Source organism: Artemia franciscana, chromosome 15 (assembly GCF_032884065.1).
Source record: "Artemia franciscana chromosome 15, ASM3288406v1, whole genome shotgun sequence".
Lineage (NCBI taxonomy): Eukaryota > Metazoa > Arthropoda > Branchiopoda > Anostraca > Artemiidae > Artemia > Artemia franciscana.
This window is the reverse complement of record NC_088877.1, coordinates 1,469,510-1,486,134: the sequence shown is the minus strand read 5'-3', so window position 1 is coordinate 1,486,134 and position 16,625 is coordinate 1,469,510. Positions and strand designations below refer to the sequence as shown.

The 16,625-nt window shown below is 34.7% G+C and overlaps 1 protein-coding gene across 1 annotated transcript in view; it reads left to right on the top strand.

Moving 5' to 3' along the window:
• Window positions 1-4,462: 4,462 nt before the first annotated feature.
• The window catches only part of LOC136036689 (bromodomain-containing protein 3-like), a 131,461-nt gene continuing 119,298 nt past the window's right edge, over window positions 4,463-16,625 (top strand). The window contains exons 1-2 of the mRNA XM_065718999.1: window positions 4,463-4,525; window positions 14,813-15,095. Of these exons, the coding sequence (XP_065575071.1) occupies window positions 14,817-15,095 (279 nt within the window). The 5' untranslated portion in view covers window positions 4,463-4,525; window positions 14,813-14,816. The remainder of the gene's footprint in view (window positions 4,526-14,812; window positions 15,096-16,625) is intronic.

Below are 16,625 nucleotides of genomic sequence, written 5' to 3'. Positions count from 1 at the left end.
CCAGAGCTTGTGATCAAATCCCCCTCTGAAGTCCTCAGTATTCCGGTGACAGCTTATTCTATTTTTACCGCCAAAGTCAACCAGTGGCTTGATTAGGAAAAATCGCTTGTTCACTTCAATGGTCTAGCAAAGGTTAGCAATCGCAAACCCTCGTACGTCGTCTTTCTTAAGTATCCGCCTTCAGAACTAAGAGTCCCCGTTTGTCGCAAGGAAAAGCTTGATTCTTTTGCCAGACAAGACGGAATTATGTCGGTAAAGTTCGATCCAGTAAGCAAAAGATGGGTTGCTGTCATGTGGGATAAAGTTTCTGCCAATTCTCTCACCGGATCTGCTGTTGCGAGTTATCTAAATATTCTTGCTAAAGTGATCGATCGCAAAATCTAATGAGTGATTCGGAATCATTAGGGGACTTCCTGATTGTGTTTCTAGCAATATACTCATCTCTGCTATTACTGGTTTTGTTGAGGCCACACAGATCGGCTCATCTCATACATTCCGTTTAGAGTTCCTTGATTCCGCTGCACTAAAATCTGCCATCTCTACAGGTCTGCGCTTGGGCTACGAGTCTTTTAAAATATTGGAATACAAGGAGCTGCCCAGACGCTGTCTTAGATGCCAAAGCTTCCATTATTCGTTAGGTCACTGCCAATGTACCCCGATTGAGATGAAGTGCTCTAAATGTTTTGGGTGCCATTGTAATACTAAAGACAATCCTTGCTTAGAGGCTCCGAAATGTGCAAACTGCGGCAAAGGTCATGTTTCCTATAGTATGAGTTGCCCAGTGATTAAAAGCACTCTGAACTCTGCTCCAAAGTCAACCAAGCAACTATTTTAAGTTTTGCTTCTCTCAATATTAATGACAAAAAAAGACAAAAACATATTAATTAGTGATTTATTAGTTCATAATGCAAAAACATCTTTTGACCAAATCAGACATTTCTAGCCTAAAGCGATTTTCTGCCCACCATTTTTTTCGTAAGCGGCCAAGAAAAATAGAGTCCGGCCTTCCTGTGGTCTAGCAATTTTCTTCCGTTCCCCATCAAAGCCCTCTGTGATTCATTGTGATAAGAACATCTTAGCGATTCAATGTGACAGTTTTGCCTTTATAAACGTTTACTTACCTTGCGATCGAGGTTCTATAGCATCGTTCACATCTTTCGCTAAATTTTGCTCCAGTTTAAAGCTTCTACTCGAAAGTCCTAAATCAGGCTTAAGCTGGTGACCATAACTGTGACATTCTTGATACCTCTGATAGGTCAACCCTCTTGCTAGAATCACTTCCTAAAACGAACAGAAATTATTACACATATGAGGGGTTCACCTTTTCGTAATAGTTTGCTCTTTACGCTAAAGTATTCTTAGTAATTTCAACTATTTATTCTGCGGCCTTTGTGTTTCAGGGGTCATTCTTAAGGAATTGGGACAAAATTTAAGCTTTAGTGTAAAGAGCGAGGTATCGACAAGTGGGTGAGCCCCCTCATATACGTAATAAAAACATACGAATATAGAAGTTTTATAGATTTTCATGGACTTTCATAGACGGTCATAGACTTCATCATCCAAATCCCTCCATCATCCAGTATTGCCATCCAAATCTCACAACAGATAGCCAAGAAAAATCTGTTGTTTCTGTCTACTAAAGTTTGGCCCTATGTTTGAGCATCAGACTCAGAATGAAGAGCTAACAAATGCGTTCCGTGCCTACTTTGTATCCAGTTTGATTAAGTTAGGTTTTTGGGTATCTTGCAGATGAAAAGTAATTTACGAAAAACAATAGGAAAGCTCTTGACAGTTTTGTTAATGAGGGATTTACTGTGGCAGTTTTTGGATTTAGCTCTTTCATCTTTTTTAATACAAGGATTATAACAAATATACTGGAGAAATGACCCTTGTGTCTAAATTACATTGACAATATTCTAAAGTCCTAGAGTTAGGCTTGGCTCTGTTTTGAATATTTCTGCAGGGATCGGGTCAATTCCTGAAGTCTAGTGATTCTGTAGTTGCTTGATGACTCCCTAGATCTCTTTCAAAGTTGGTGGTCCAATATCGACATCATCATTGATGTTCATTCTGACAAATTTTATCTTCCCTAGACGGTCGATTAGGAGAGCCGCTATTATTTGTTTTTATTTCTTGTTTTTTATTATTAGCTGCTATTAATTGGCGGTTCGGGTAGAAATGATGCTGCTGAACTCGTATGACTAAATACAATTTGAAAGTGGGACACTCATCTTTTTGTAGTTTTGTTCTTATATGTGAAAAGGGTATTATCATTGCTTCTTATCGAAGTTGTATGATTCTTATTTGAGAAGTCGGTAGAGTTTCCTGAAATGTGAGGATATAATGTAAAACAGAATGTGAAAAGTTATGACACTTTGAAAGTGAAAGTGTCAGTGAAAGTGAAGATTTATATTGTGGGGAAGAATTAGAAACAGCACTAAAAGTATTAAAATATAATAAGGGCCAAGGTGCTGATAGTGTGGTAAATAACTTATTAAAATATGGTGGTTATGAAGCTAGAGGTAAACTACTAAAGTTTATAAATATTATTTTTGAATAAGGGTAATTGTCTAGCGATTTTAGGAAAACCCCAATTAATCCCTTCTGTAAGAAAGGTGAAAAGAATGAGTGTAGTAATTATGTAGGCACTTGCTTAATTTCTATAGGAAGCAAATTATTTAATATGGTGACAATTCTTTGGATATTTTAAACAAAGTTTAAGAGAATAGTGTGGTTCTAAGGAGAGGTTGTATGAAATAGATTGTCACTTTGAATTTATAATTGAAATGAGCTTGAGTCATCAAACACCTTTAGTCCTTAGCTTTATAAATTACGAGCAAGCGTTTGATTCAGCTAATAGGAGAGCGTTAGAAAAGTTCTTATCCTTCTATGGTATGCCAGATGAAAACATTAAAGTGGTTCGTGCATTAAAGTGGTTTGTGGTAAAGTGTTAAAGTGGTTAGTTGCGAGGATAACCTTGTTGCGCTTAAAGTAGGAAATCTTGTTTTTAGCTGGTTTCGTTTTTAATCAGGGTTGGGTTCTATTATCATTCAAATGGATCATTTTTTTAGACTTCGCTTTGAAGAGCCCGTCGAAGACTATGGGAGAGTATGAAATCAAATGGGAAAGTAAAATACTCCTAGATTTAAATTATGTAGATTATTAAGCCTTTTAGATGAAGATATTAACAAAACAAAAGATTTAAAGAATGCTTCAAGAGCTCAGGGCTTGAAAGTTAATGTTAAGAAGATTAAGTCATTTTGACTAGGATTGGGAAACAAGAAGACCGATCAAGTTGATACCTTCATATATGTAGCTAGTATACTTAGTGAAAATTTTAGGTGCATCGAAAATATTAAAAGTAGAATAGCCAAAGACGAGGGTATTTTCTCAAAGTGGAAATAGATTGGAAGAACAGAAAAATGAGTCTTCATTGGAAGTTACAATGATGACAGTATGGTCAAGTATGGTTTTAAAAAATGACCTCTCCCAAAGACGGAAGAAGTTTTATTTGATGGTTTCCAAAGGAATTTTTAACATATTGTATCAAGTATCCGTCTAACTGACCTTATTTCAAACAGTAAGTTGTACGAAAAACTTGGTTCTATCCTTCTATCTAGGGCTATAAATAGAGAATAGTTGTAATAAGTAGGACGCGTTCAGCAGATATTGGATGACAAATTGCTAAAGATAGTACTTTTGGCAAACAATCTTGGAACAAATGAAAAGAAGGTTGTCCCCGGATCGAGTGGGAATTGCACCAGCGAAAGTGCTTAAGGAATATTAAAGCTTCTTGAGAGGGTGTAAGGTGGAAGGCTTTAAATAAATTGGGATGGAGGTGGAGCGTGCGTAGCTTTGTTGGTCTCAGGCGGTTTGGTGGTGCAGTGAGTTGTTACAAGTAGAAATAATAGTAATGGCAGATGTATATATGTATTTTTGTAATTTTTTGATACAAAAAAGAAACCTCGGATCACACAGGGCTAAAATGCTTTCAAGTGAAAATTCTATGAGAATGAATCGACTTAGAAATATGGAAAACTCTTTACATTTTTCAATTTTACAGGTCATGCCTCCACATTGGGTCACATTTGCCCCACACATATTTGCAGTCAATAAAAAATGAAGAGTTGTTATATGGAGCGTAAATAAAGTATTACTGAAGCTTATATGCCTAACTATGACTGCTTGGATTGATTTAGGAAAGAAGGTTAGAGGGGCTTTAATGAGGTAACAGACTGCCCAAAATCTGACAATTGAACTTTTAGGTCTAAATTTTGTGAGCAACGTTTCCAAATTTTGTGAAATAGCTTTATAAGTACATTTCTACTTCTTAGATAATTGAGCGAAAACTTAGTTCCTTTCTTATCTTTTGAAACAATTCTCAAGTAAAATATCCTGTTTTCGTATTCTCTCATGTTTTTCGGCTTTAGCATCAAGTTCTCGAAACTTTCTAGCTAAAATCACTCAAGCGGCAACTGTGTTCTCGACTCCATTATTAAAGAAGCAAAGATACATTTTAGTCAAGGTAATTCTCCAAGATTAAGATCTTCAAGAGGCATTTCCTCATTAGTCCTTCATCTGCAATTTTGCACCCTTTCCAAAATTTCATTTATTCCCAACTATCCAAAGCTAGCCTTTTTATATAATGCATAAAATTAGGTACCTGCTGTTCATGCTAATAAAGGTGTGCTAATTTTCCAAGATTAGAAGCTGTCCAACAATTAGTGTCTTTGTAAAAAATGTCATTGGCATTTACCCCTAATAAGACCAGACATAGCCTATGGCCATATGCCAGACTTTGCTGACTTCATTACTTTTTTTCATATTTGCTTTATTTCACATTAGGCTATCAGTAAAGGCTGTTTCAAAAGCCAGTGGGTCATGTGCATAAAAAAATATGGTAAAATTCTAGTTTAGTGACTTTTGGTTATCTTAGAAAGGGGTTAGGCTAGGAAAATAAAACTTTCAGGGATGGTTCTAAAGGCTAAAGTACATCACAGGAAAGTATTTTGAAGTACCTACCTCCACTCCCTCTCCCTCTAGAGGGTTCCTGGCCTTTGATGACCTTTAAAAATATGTTTTATAAAAGTAAAACCTTGCAAAATAGATTTTCTGCTTGAATAAAGTAGGCTACAACAAAATTCTTTTCAGCTTCTAAACTTTGCTCAATCCCAGTTTATAAGGTTTTGAAGATATGCACATATTTCCTAGATTCTGAAAAAAAAACTTTGATATGGCTCAGAATTCTACTCAAATAACAGGAATTGTATTTTCAGAACTAAAGGCTGAGAAAAATCAACTGGTTACTAAAAATTAAGGTAAAATGCTGTTTTGTCAAAATTTTAATAGGTATAGGACCTGTCATGAAGGTGAATTTCAGGACCCTCTAGAGGGAGAAGGAGTAGAGGTGGGTACTTAAAAATACCTTCCCAGGATATACTTTAGCCTTTAGTCCAATCCCAGAAAGTTTCATTTTCTTAACCTAGCCCCTTTCCAAGATAGCCAAGAGTCACTAAACTAGAATTTTAACTTCCTTCTCTCCCTATCTGTAACTTAGGCCCATTCATAGTAACTTGAGTCATTGTTGTTGGGTCTTGGAAAATTCTAGAAGTACAATCACTCCAAGGAAACACCTTGGTACCAGTATACAACCAGACCTGTTGAGAAGGAAACTAGGCCTAGGCTAGTTAATAAAACATTTCTTGGCTTGCTTTTTATAGCCTATAGGAAACTTATTGTGAATCATTCCTGTCAGTGTTTCACTTTACCCCTCCCCCTTTATTGCAAATATAGCCTATAGCTCAACTTCTGTATTTCCTGTGCATTACTCTGTTTCTTGATTTTTTCAATGTTACTTCAATTTATGGGTATTAAGTTGAAATAAGAGTGAGATGAAAATGCCATAGACTATATGCACAACTAAAAGAAAGCAATGAAATGCTTACTTTATGACAAGAAAGCACCAGGCACTCCAAGAGAAAATTGTCCAAATATTTCCCCTCCTCTTCACAGTGAGAACAAACATAATACCCTTCATTAATCACATACTTTCTTTCAAATACCTTATGCCTGCACTGGATTAGAAGGCAGTTTGCCCCTAGTTTTACTTATTCACATAAAGCTTTATTATTCAAATTAAATTTAGAGTAATCTTCCCTTTCAAAACTAGATTTAGCCAGATTATAATGTTTTAGTGTTATAGAATTGCCAACTAGCCTCTACTGATACTGAATTTCTAGACTCTCTAAATAAATAATAGCTACCTGGCTTTCTAAATTGTTAGGTAAATCACAAGGACCAAGACCATTTTCCATTTGCCCACCTCTTGTATTTTTATACATTCACTTTCCAAATTTTCTAGGTGCTTAGACCATAAATCTGCTACTAGAACAGCCTGGTTGTTCCTTTTCTGTTCTCTTTCAACATCTTAAAATCTTTTTTTTTGGAAACCATCAATGATATGCAATTTCTTCTTATTCCCAATTTTTTTTTCCTACAAAAATTTCAACAACAAAGTGAGTCAATATCTCCTAAATCTGTGAGTAATATTCAAATCTACTTTTAGTTTTCTGATAACAATCAATAGCAGATGATTTAATCAGAACCAAAATATCACCATAGAATAAATTATTTTCTGATGCTTTACACATCACCTGTTTTAGCTGGTAACTAGGGAAAATTGTCACAGGACAGCAATCAAACAAAAATAAATCTTCATATAAAGAAAGTTACTTATCAAGTAAGTAACTTGATGACACTAGACTCATTATATGGCCCTATTTTATCTTTGTGTCTATGCTTTCTGAAAAAATGTTAAAATAACTAGTCTCTTGTTGGAGCTGCTTGTTACTAGCCTCACACCTTGCTGTCTATTGTAAAAAAATGTGCAAAATTCCAGTTCAAGATCTTTCAGTGAATCTGCTCCTTGGAGAATAGCTTCCTCTAGGTGGTCAATATAGGTCATTAGGACTGACAACAGCATTACAGGTCTTTTAGCTGTCAATACAGCCTTTAAATGGTTGTCATTGGCATTACTGTTGCTCACATTGCTATTGAAGCCTAATGAGATTGTTTAGGAGCCTAGCACTAGAGGTTGAACAGGGCCAAGTTATATGTGAGGTAGTCTTGGACAAACAGCTTATCACATCAAAGCAATAGGTGTAAAATTTCAAAATCTAGATTTTATTTTGCCAAAATCTGGGAGTTTTTCCTGAAAAGTTGTGAAAGATCAAGAAACAGATATAAAATAGGATATATATATATACAGATATATATAAATAGAATAAAAAAAAATGAAGCTAATAAAAGTCTTGTCTATGATAAATTTTTTGGATATTGTCATTAAAACCTTTATATTCTAATCCTAGTGTCACCTTGCTGGCTTTACTGGAACTAATGCCTGCAAAACATGAAAACAAGCAAGGGCTGCTCTGTTTTCAGATGCTCAGACAGCTTAATTTTTAGGGTGATCTGGACACATTGATGGATCCAGGGGGGATGCATACCCTCTGACATGTTGATGGATTTGTGGTTGGGACTGCTTGCTCTGGTTGGGGTTGGGATGAAAGTTATTCTTTTTTGTTATTGATTTTTAATATTTGAGTTTTTTAATTATTAAGACTTTGTATTTTTGCAAACAAGTTTGAAATAAGGTTTTAGTCACTTTGTGAGGTCTCTGTTAGATTTTACTAATGTTGTGTACCACAAAAAAGTGTTAAGTTAAATTTAGGCTATATTTATCAAGGGAATCTCTCTGTATTACCAGAAAAGCCAACTGGGAGGTGGAAATCTTCATTTTGTAATAACAAGGAGGGGGATATCATAACATAGAAATTTGTCTTTGAATACTTATAAAATTCTTCATAGCCATTCATACTTTCATATTTTGTCCTAAAAATTGTGACTCTTGGCAGCAGTGTTTTAATTCTTTAAGTTAAAAAGAACATAAATTAATTATAAAGTGCCTTTAAAACATTCAAAAATATAGCCATTTGTTGAAATTAGGACTGACCCTTCCTTAGTAGTCTAATACTTTCCTTTGTATTATCTCTATTTTATAGATTTATACAAGTTTGTTTTTAATTCTATTAGCATAAAATAGTAGTCTAGTTCTTGAATATACTAAATATATTATCAACTTTGTATTGATGGCAAATATTTGTTATATCATTTCAGGGCTATATCCAGTTTTTTTGGAGGGGGGTTGGGTACAAAAAGATTTTTGTTCAGGGGGGTTTACAAAAAAAGACTTAAAAAAACTCATCAAAAATTTGCTTATATGTGTTTTGATATTTTTTTAAGGAGCCAGACACACATTTCAGGGAGGAGGGCTCAAACATGGCTTGAAGTCATGTTCTAATGGCCCCAAAATGCAACCATTGACTGACTAAGTTCACATTTTCACTGGGCTCAAACATGGCCCAATGGCTTGAACATGGCTTGAAGTCATGTTCTAATGGCCCCAAAATGCAACCATTGACTGACTAAGTTCACATTTTCATTTTTGCCTTTTAAGGACAAAGCAGAAAGCAAAACATCCAATGGCACTGGGAGAAAACTGTTCTTTTCAATTCAACATAGGAAAATGGGGTTTCCAATTGGTTGATTTATTTGTCAATAAAATGCCCAATGAAAACATGACCTCAGATATCTTGGTCTCTTTTCAGCTATAAAGGAAACAGTCCTTTTTTCACATTCTATCTAATTTGAAATTAGTCTCTTGCAAAAGCTGAACATTTTTACCTTTTTTCAGTCTCTCCTGCTTGATCTGCCATTTTCACACTTTGGATTTTAGCAATGGACAAAATCTAGTCTTTGATTAGTCCTTATTTCTTTACAATTTTGTTACCAAACAATAAGTTATATTAATAATCATTTATTTATAGCTCACATCATACAAAAAAAGTATATGCCACTCTTGGAGTAATGAAAGAAAAAAAAAGGAAAACCAAACATCAACATAAAAGTAAACATCAACTAATAATACACTAACACAACAGACTTCAGGAAGGAAAAAATGCAAAAGAGAGTAATAAAATTCAAAATTCATATGAGATTTTTGATCAGCAAGCTTGAATCTATTCACTAATTTACTGTCTCAGTACCAACATGATAAACAAAGCATAAACTTTCATTATCTGAAATATGCCATACATAGGGTACTACAACTTTTTTTTTCAAAATAAATGGATAGTACAAGAAAGGAAGAGAATAACTGAGACCTAAAACTTTGTTACAAACTACAAAGACCCTTTCAAACCCAAAACAAAAAATCACTACAAACAAGAATGTGGCTACTGTCCCCCTCCCTTACTGTGAAATTTCAAAGCCTACTGCATCATTTGTTCTTTACTGAAAACAAATTATATTACAAATATCTATTTTGTACTCACAACATTGAAAACAAGAGTAAAAACTACTGTGAAATGTGTTGAATTGATGAGCTTTTAGCAATTAATAATAAAAAGAATCTTTGTTTGTTCCCTTTATCATACTGCAATAACATGAGTTATTGCACCAAGAACACAAATGACAAGCCATCCCCTTGACTTCAGACACAAAGGGGCTTAAAAATCTTGTCATTGAATGTGTAGGTGGGCATTCTTTCAGAGTTGCCAACCTCATTTTGTGTTGGTGGGTCTCTAAAGTAAATGGAGGCATGATACCTTGGTGTGTTGAGGACTCCAGGAGAATATCATTATGTATCAAATAATCAGTTTAATTTTATTAGTTCTTTCCAAGACTGTTCAAAAAACATGATAGCTCTCTGTAAACTACATATTATGCAATAGGCTTTGCATTTTTTCCAGTTAGGTAAGGGGGCAGTTGCAAACAGTCTCTAAAATAAGGAGCTAAAGTGGCCTATGCCCTGATACCTTGCACAAAAGGTAATACCTTAGGATTATCTTGCTGCATAACCTGCAAGAGGAAAGAGACAAGCAGTAGATCATGTATGATTGAAATGAAAAATGACAGTTGTTAAAATTTTTAGATTTTGCTAAGAGTCTCAAAAACAGGTGGTATAGGTGGTCTAAACATATCCTCATATTTGTAAAGACTGATACCTTAGAATAGTTTCACCATATGCCCTCTTAGAGGAAAGATAAAATCAGTCCATCATATATGTCTAAAGTGAAAAGATTGAGTTGTCAGAATTTTAAATTTTGTAATCAGTCTCTAAAATGAAGCTTTGAAAAGGGTAGGCCAAATGACCACAGTTTATCTGTAAATCCACCTCAGATGGGTTGTATGGTATATTGCTAGTGTACATAGTTCCAAAGCTTGTGCAAGCTATTCTGCTGCCCTAGACAAGACATTTTTTTATGCTCCCACCCCTCTCTCCACAACTATATTTCTTAATTCCATTTTCCTCCTCAATTGAATCCCTTACCCCAAATCATCACTTCTTATGAATTTTTTTGCACTTAACAAGACTCCTACATGAATTTACACACACAAATTACATATAAAAACACAAACAATATAAATGAAATACTTAAGGAGAAAAATCTAAACTGTTTGGCTACTAGTACAACCATAATTATGATTGATAATTATATACAAAACCTTAGTGTCAGAGTATTTATTTCATTAGGTAGATAATAGGAACTTAACAAATAAAACCAAGTATTTTGCAGAAGAAATAACTTTAATTCTAATAGTTCATGTAGATTATAAAGAAAAGTTAAAAGTGACAAGTTAACAGAGAGAAGGTCTACATTCTACATATTATTTTTTTTTAATTTCTTCTTTGTGAAACAAGTCACCAGTTTGTTCAAGTCAATGTCTTTTGCCAAGTCTTGCTCAACTGATAGAGGTGCCAGTCCTTGAAACCTTTCTTGTATCATGGTGAATGGAATATAAGTTTGAAAAACTACACTCACCACTAGCAACAGACACAGGCAGAGTCAGCAAAATCCATAAAGCAACAGACAAATTTGGGGCACAATTTTTAAGGTTATTGCTTATGACAAGGCTAAGGACATCTTATGGATTTGCATTCTTGGGTTCTATCCTAGCAATGGCTTGAACTCCATTGCAAAGTTTGTGGCCTTTAATATCTTTAGCCTCACTGTTTGAAAGGAAATGCTGTAAATTCATACAATCATCCATCAGGGACTTTTTTGTTGTGGCATTTACCTCAGATATGTTGTAGAGAAATTTGAGTATAGAAGTAACCTCTTCTAACTGTTGAAGTTAACAGTTAACTGTTGTTAACTGTTTCATCCAGAGAAGAAATTGCAGTATCAAGAAAGTCAAATTGGAAATTAACTTTGAAATGTTCTTGAGGGGATACCAAAGGTTCATTATGTGCTTTGCGTTCAAACTGTTTTTTCTTCTGCTCAACCAAGTTGACAGGGTCTCTGTTTCAAATGTTGGTTGAATATTTAACTCCTCTGTCACTCCTCTGGCGTCAACTATAATACTTCCAAAGGCATCTTTGTAGTGTAATATTTGTAAGTACAATTTAGTTTTGCTTAGTTGATTGTTGGCTGCAGCCAAATTAAATTATTTGGATTGAACTGCTTACTTGTTATGCTGATTCCAAAAGTATACATTGCCATTAAACTGCACTTACAACAAAATTGTATTTTTCTATGTTTTTTGCCAGACCTAAGGCTTGCATTTCCAAGTTACTTGTTGACCCATTTAAGGAGTGATCTTCATAAATGCTCATTAAAGTGTTATGAACATCGCCCAGTTGATATCAAAGAGGTGTGACAGCATCTATTCAACTTTTCCATCTGGCTTTACTAAGGGGCTTAAGTGTTAAGTTAGTTACATGTTTTTTTTAGAGTATTCCAGTGTTGTGTTGAAGCAGAAATATAAACAGAAATTTTTTGAACCAAAGAAAGAAGCTTTGTAGTCTCCAAGTAACAATGCATTGCATCATGAACAACAAAATTATATGGATGTGAGCTACAAGGCACATAAAACACTCTTGGGTTAATCTCTTTGATTCTCTCTTGTACTCTGGAGTGTTTGCCTTTCATATTACTTCCATTATCACAGCCTTAACTGCATAAATTGTTGATGCAAAGTTTGAGTTCTTTCAACTTTTCAACAATTGCTTCAGTTAAACTAGCACCAGTTGTTTCAGTTAAGGATGGGGAACCTAAAATTTGCTCTTGAATTTCAATTGTAGTTCCACCCATGTTAGCCATAAATCTTACAATCACTGTCATTAGTGCTGTATGGCTGACATCTGGAGAGCAATCAAGAAATATATAGTAATATATTTTATAGAGAAATATAGAGTAATATATATAAATATAGAGTAATGTTGCAATAATATAGAGTAATACTTTGCAGCATGGACTTGAAAATAATTTTAGCCTTCATGGCATTTGCTAGCAGTTTGATCATTTCATTCTGAGCATCTTTGCTCAAGTAATTTACCTTTGTCTCATTGTCTTGAACTTTGCGAAGATGCTCATGCATCAAGGGGTCAAATAGTATCAAGTATTCCAGAAATTTCGAGAAGTTTCCCTCACTGGCTGTGAAGAGTTTTTCACTTCTTTCTCAAAGTGCCAAATTTTTAGCTAATAAAACTTCCACAAGAGCAACTATTCTTTCCAAGACACTTTTCCAGTATTTTTCTTCTTGTTTCATCAGCCATAAATTTTCATCATTTATAGTTTTGTTTTTATTTAGTCCTAGCTCAAGTTCCTTCTATTCATGAAAGTAATTTATGTGAATGTCACTTTTCATGATTGCTCAGAATTTTAGCTATATTTTGCCAATCATTGGTTCCTTTTGAACATAAACTTTACAGTGAAGTTGATTTAAAGAACACTTTACCACAAAAGCAGAAAACCAAATCATTAAATTTTGAGTATTTTAACCAATTATGACAGATAGATTCACCATTAGCTAGTCGCCTTTTGAAATGATCTTTGAAAACCTCTTACAACTGATATACAGTGGAAAATGAGTATCCTTTTGCTTATGAGGACCATTTTGAACAAGAGATACCTAAAAAGTGTCATCACACCTGCCAGGCCAAGTAGTTGGGTATTTAAAATCAAAAGCAGATTCTGATTCTTGGTTTTCTAGCATAGATACATTCAACTCTTCTTCAGTACCTACGCTTTCATCATTAACTTCCTCTGTTTGAATTTCACTGACATAAATACTTTAGAAATGACCCTTTTTGTTCTGAAATAAACTTGTCCTTCTCGGCTTTCCTTTTCTGATGGTGGCAGCTGGATAGTCTTTTTCTTTCAGCCATTTTAACAAACAGTATCCGTCTGAAATTTAAGACATTATATGCAGAATTTTACAACACAGCATAGAAATTTAAAAAGATAGGATACCTACATTTATCATCATATTTTGACATTTCAAATAGTACCAAGTACTGTACATCTTTCTGATTATGGTTTTATACTTATGAAAAGTAAATTTTTATCAGGCCAAGCATAATACAGAATATGTATCAGCTAATTTATACAGAAGTGTATGCTGTAGGTGGCATTGTAACAGCTAATTAGTATAATAAAATAATACCAAGTAACAGTTGATTCAAAACAAAACACTGGGAGGCCAGATGTCTGGCAAGAATTAAACTGTTTCATACAATAATAATATAAAAACCAATAAATTGTGCTCCCTGTAAATAGAACGAGAATGGGAATTAAACCTATTCTTTTATTACTTACTTCACTTACTTATATCAAGCTGTATGTATTGTGTTTTATACAGTTTTTTTCACTTCATGTATGACATATCCAACACAAGACTGTATGAGGCCAATTTTTCTTTAATATTGGAAAAGGAGGGTGTTTACTAATTAATTTATCTGACTTAGATAAGGCTTTATTGAAATTATACAGACAAGACGCTACAAAGCACTGTTACATTGTAACAACAAACCACCAAATTTTGACTGATCTGATCACCTGTCACAACACAACTGTTGTTATGAGCAGGGATGGCAACAACGCCGATTCATGTAAAGACATGACACTTTCATTCATGGTCACGCGGCTACTCTGAGAGTACAAAGTGGTGGCTGTTCCTCCTCCCTGCTCCCTCACACAGCACAGTACTGACCCATGCCTCTTCACCTTCCTCAGTGCACAACCAACACTGTTGAATGTTGTCTGTCACTCATGTTTCTCATACAGAATGAATCAGTAAGTTCATGTGTATAACTTAAATCGAGCTAATATTCATGAAGTTTTATTCTGAAATCATTTTTTTTTAATTTTTCCATTTTTGCTGCCCTCCCCAGGTTGCTACCCTAGGCAGCCGCCTACTTTGCCTAGTGGTTGCGCCGCCACTGCATAGTCCTCAACTTTTTTCTGTTTTACAGGAAAATGGGAGCATGAAATTTTGTAGTATAGAAAAAACAAAGAAATAGATAAATATTTCATATGTAGTGGAGAAGCAATAATAAAAAATAAAAACACATACAATTTCATAAATGACTGTGAAAAAAACACACACTACTTAGCTGTCCTCCTTGAACTATCCACCATAAACAAGGCTGAAGGAAACGCCTTGAGCAATAAATAATATGGCATGCAACCCCAGTTTGAGCCTGAGACATCAACCACTTAGGAATAATGAGAAAGTATGGATAAAAATGGAAGGAAACACACTAATTTGATGAAAAGGCAATTTCTGCATAGGATAAAGTAAGAACAGTACTAACCATTAGTTTCATTGACTTCACTCATGAGTGGAAGCATGATGTTTTGTAAGGAAGCATGAAGTTTCATAGAATTTTTTTTTTGGGGGGGGGGATGGTTACAAAGGCAAAGTTTCATAATATCAAAAATAATAAATGGAGTCTTTTTTTTTACAGGAAAATGGAAGTAAAGCAAGAACCCAAAGATGAGAAAGCACCAACATCACCAGTAGCACCTTCAGTGGCAACCTCTACCAAAGAGCCTCCACCACGAGAAGAGCCAGTCCTAGAGCCTGTAAATGGGATAGTTCAACCTCCTGTAATTCCTCCACCTCAGAGACCTGGAAGACAAACCAATCAATTGCAATATATTCAGAAATTTGTGTTAAAGAGTGTTTTAAAGCATCATTTTGCATGGCCTTTCACATGTCCTGTTGATGCAAAGAAATTAAATATACCTGTAAGTATATTCTGGTTCAAAGAGGGGCCCAGAAACTGACCATTAACATTTTATCCCTGATTAGTTTGAAAATTACAACTGTATATTCTTTGGCCAAGAGGGGCCTGATCTGTTTATAAAAGAAAAGTTTATGCACCCAATTAACATTAACATGAAATTCTGTAATAGTATGATTAATTTAGTTAATGATAGCCATAATTTACTGAAAATACTAGCCATAAGAATTGTTGCCAAAACTTTACACCCATAGTAATAGTACCATAAGCTATTGCAACATAGGAGGGAAGTAGCCATAGTTTTGCTTATATTATCAATGTTGCAATAATCTTTTGCTGCTAATGACTGTTATAATAGTAGCTGTAGTAATGTTAGGCATAATTTGTTGCAATGTAGAAGGGACGTAGACATAATTTTAATTTATAGGGAACATAGATATAATTTAATTTACCATATTTATTGCAGCTTAGAGTAGCTTTAATAGAAAAAATTGTAAGTGACCACATTGAAACAGTTTGGAGTTTTAGAGTGACCAAAAGGTTTAATTCTAACATTATTTGTTGACATAAATACGCAGGTCAAATTATATTTAGACTTTTCGAAAAAATCAAAATTTAAATTGTAAAAGATGAAAATCAACAATTAAATAATGAAAATAAAAATTTAAAATGAAAAATAGATTTAAAATAAAAAAAGTAAGTAAGTAAGTAAGATGGCACTAGAACCTTAAGTTCCAAAGCGGCGGTGCTGATCTCCGTTTCGTGGCCCTTCAGCCAGGGAGTGCAATGGGGGGCTGGGGGCCAACCATCCTGTGCTTTCACACACCCCTCCTGCTTACCTTTCCCCAGATTTATCCAGGTACCCATTTAGAGCTGGGTCGACTCTGGCTGAGCTTACAGAGTCATGCCACTGACCCCCATCCCAAACTAAATAACTGGTCACAACTGAGATTGAACCTGTGCCCCTTGGACAAAGAATTCCTATGCCAGCGCACCAACCACTCAGCCAGGACGGCTCTAAAGATTTAAAATAAAGATAAGACAGTATTAATTAAATGGCCCATAATCAAGAGTTCAGGAAGGTACTAGTAGGGAACTTAGACTTAGGTCCTCCAGAGCCCATCTACATATATGACAGCAACAGGTGACCTCCGCGCCAGACAGTCCTGAGCTAAAGACGTTAAAGTTCGACTCTTTCTCTCAACTCTTCTTTTTAAAACAGTAAAAAACTTTAGCGTAAAGAGCGGGGCGTTGATGAGGAAGCAGCCCCTTTCATATACGAAGTAATTTCTGTTCGATTTAAGTTTTAATGTCGCTCCTTACTTTCAGTTTGAAAAAACTTGTTTTTTTATTTAATTTATGAACGTTTTTGAATCAATGCATGTTTTGATTTTGGCTCTCCGCAGAGGAACAATTAAAACGAAATTTGTATATTTTTTTTTTTTGGCTAAATGGCTTTCTCATAGTTTTGATCGAATGATTTTGAGAAAAAAAGAGCGGGGGAGGAAGCCTAGTTGCCCTCCAATTTTTTACG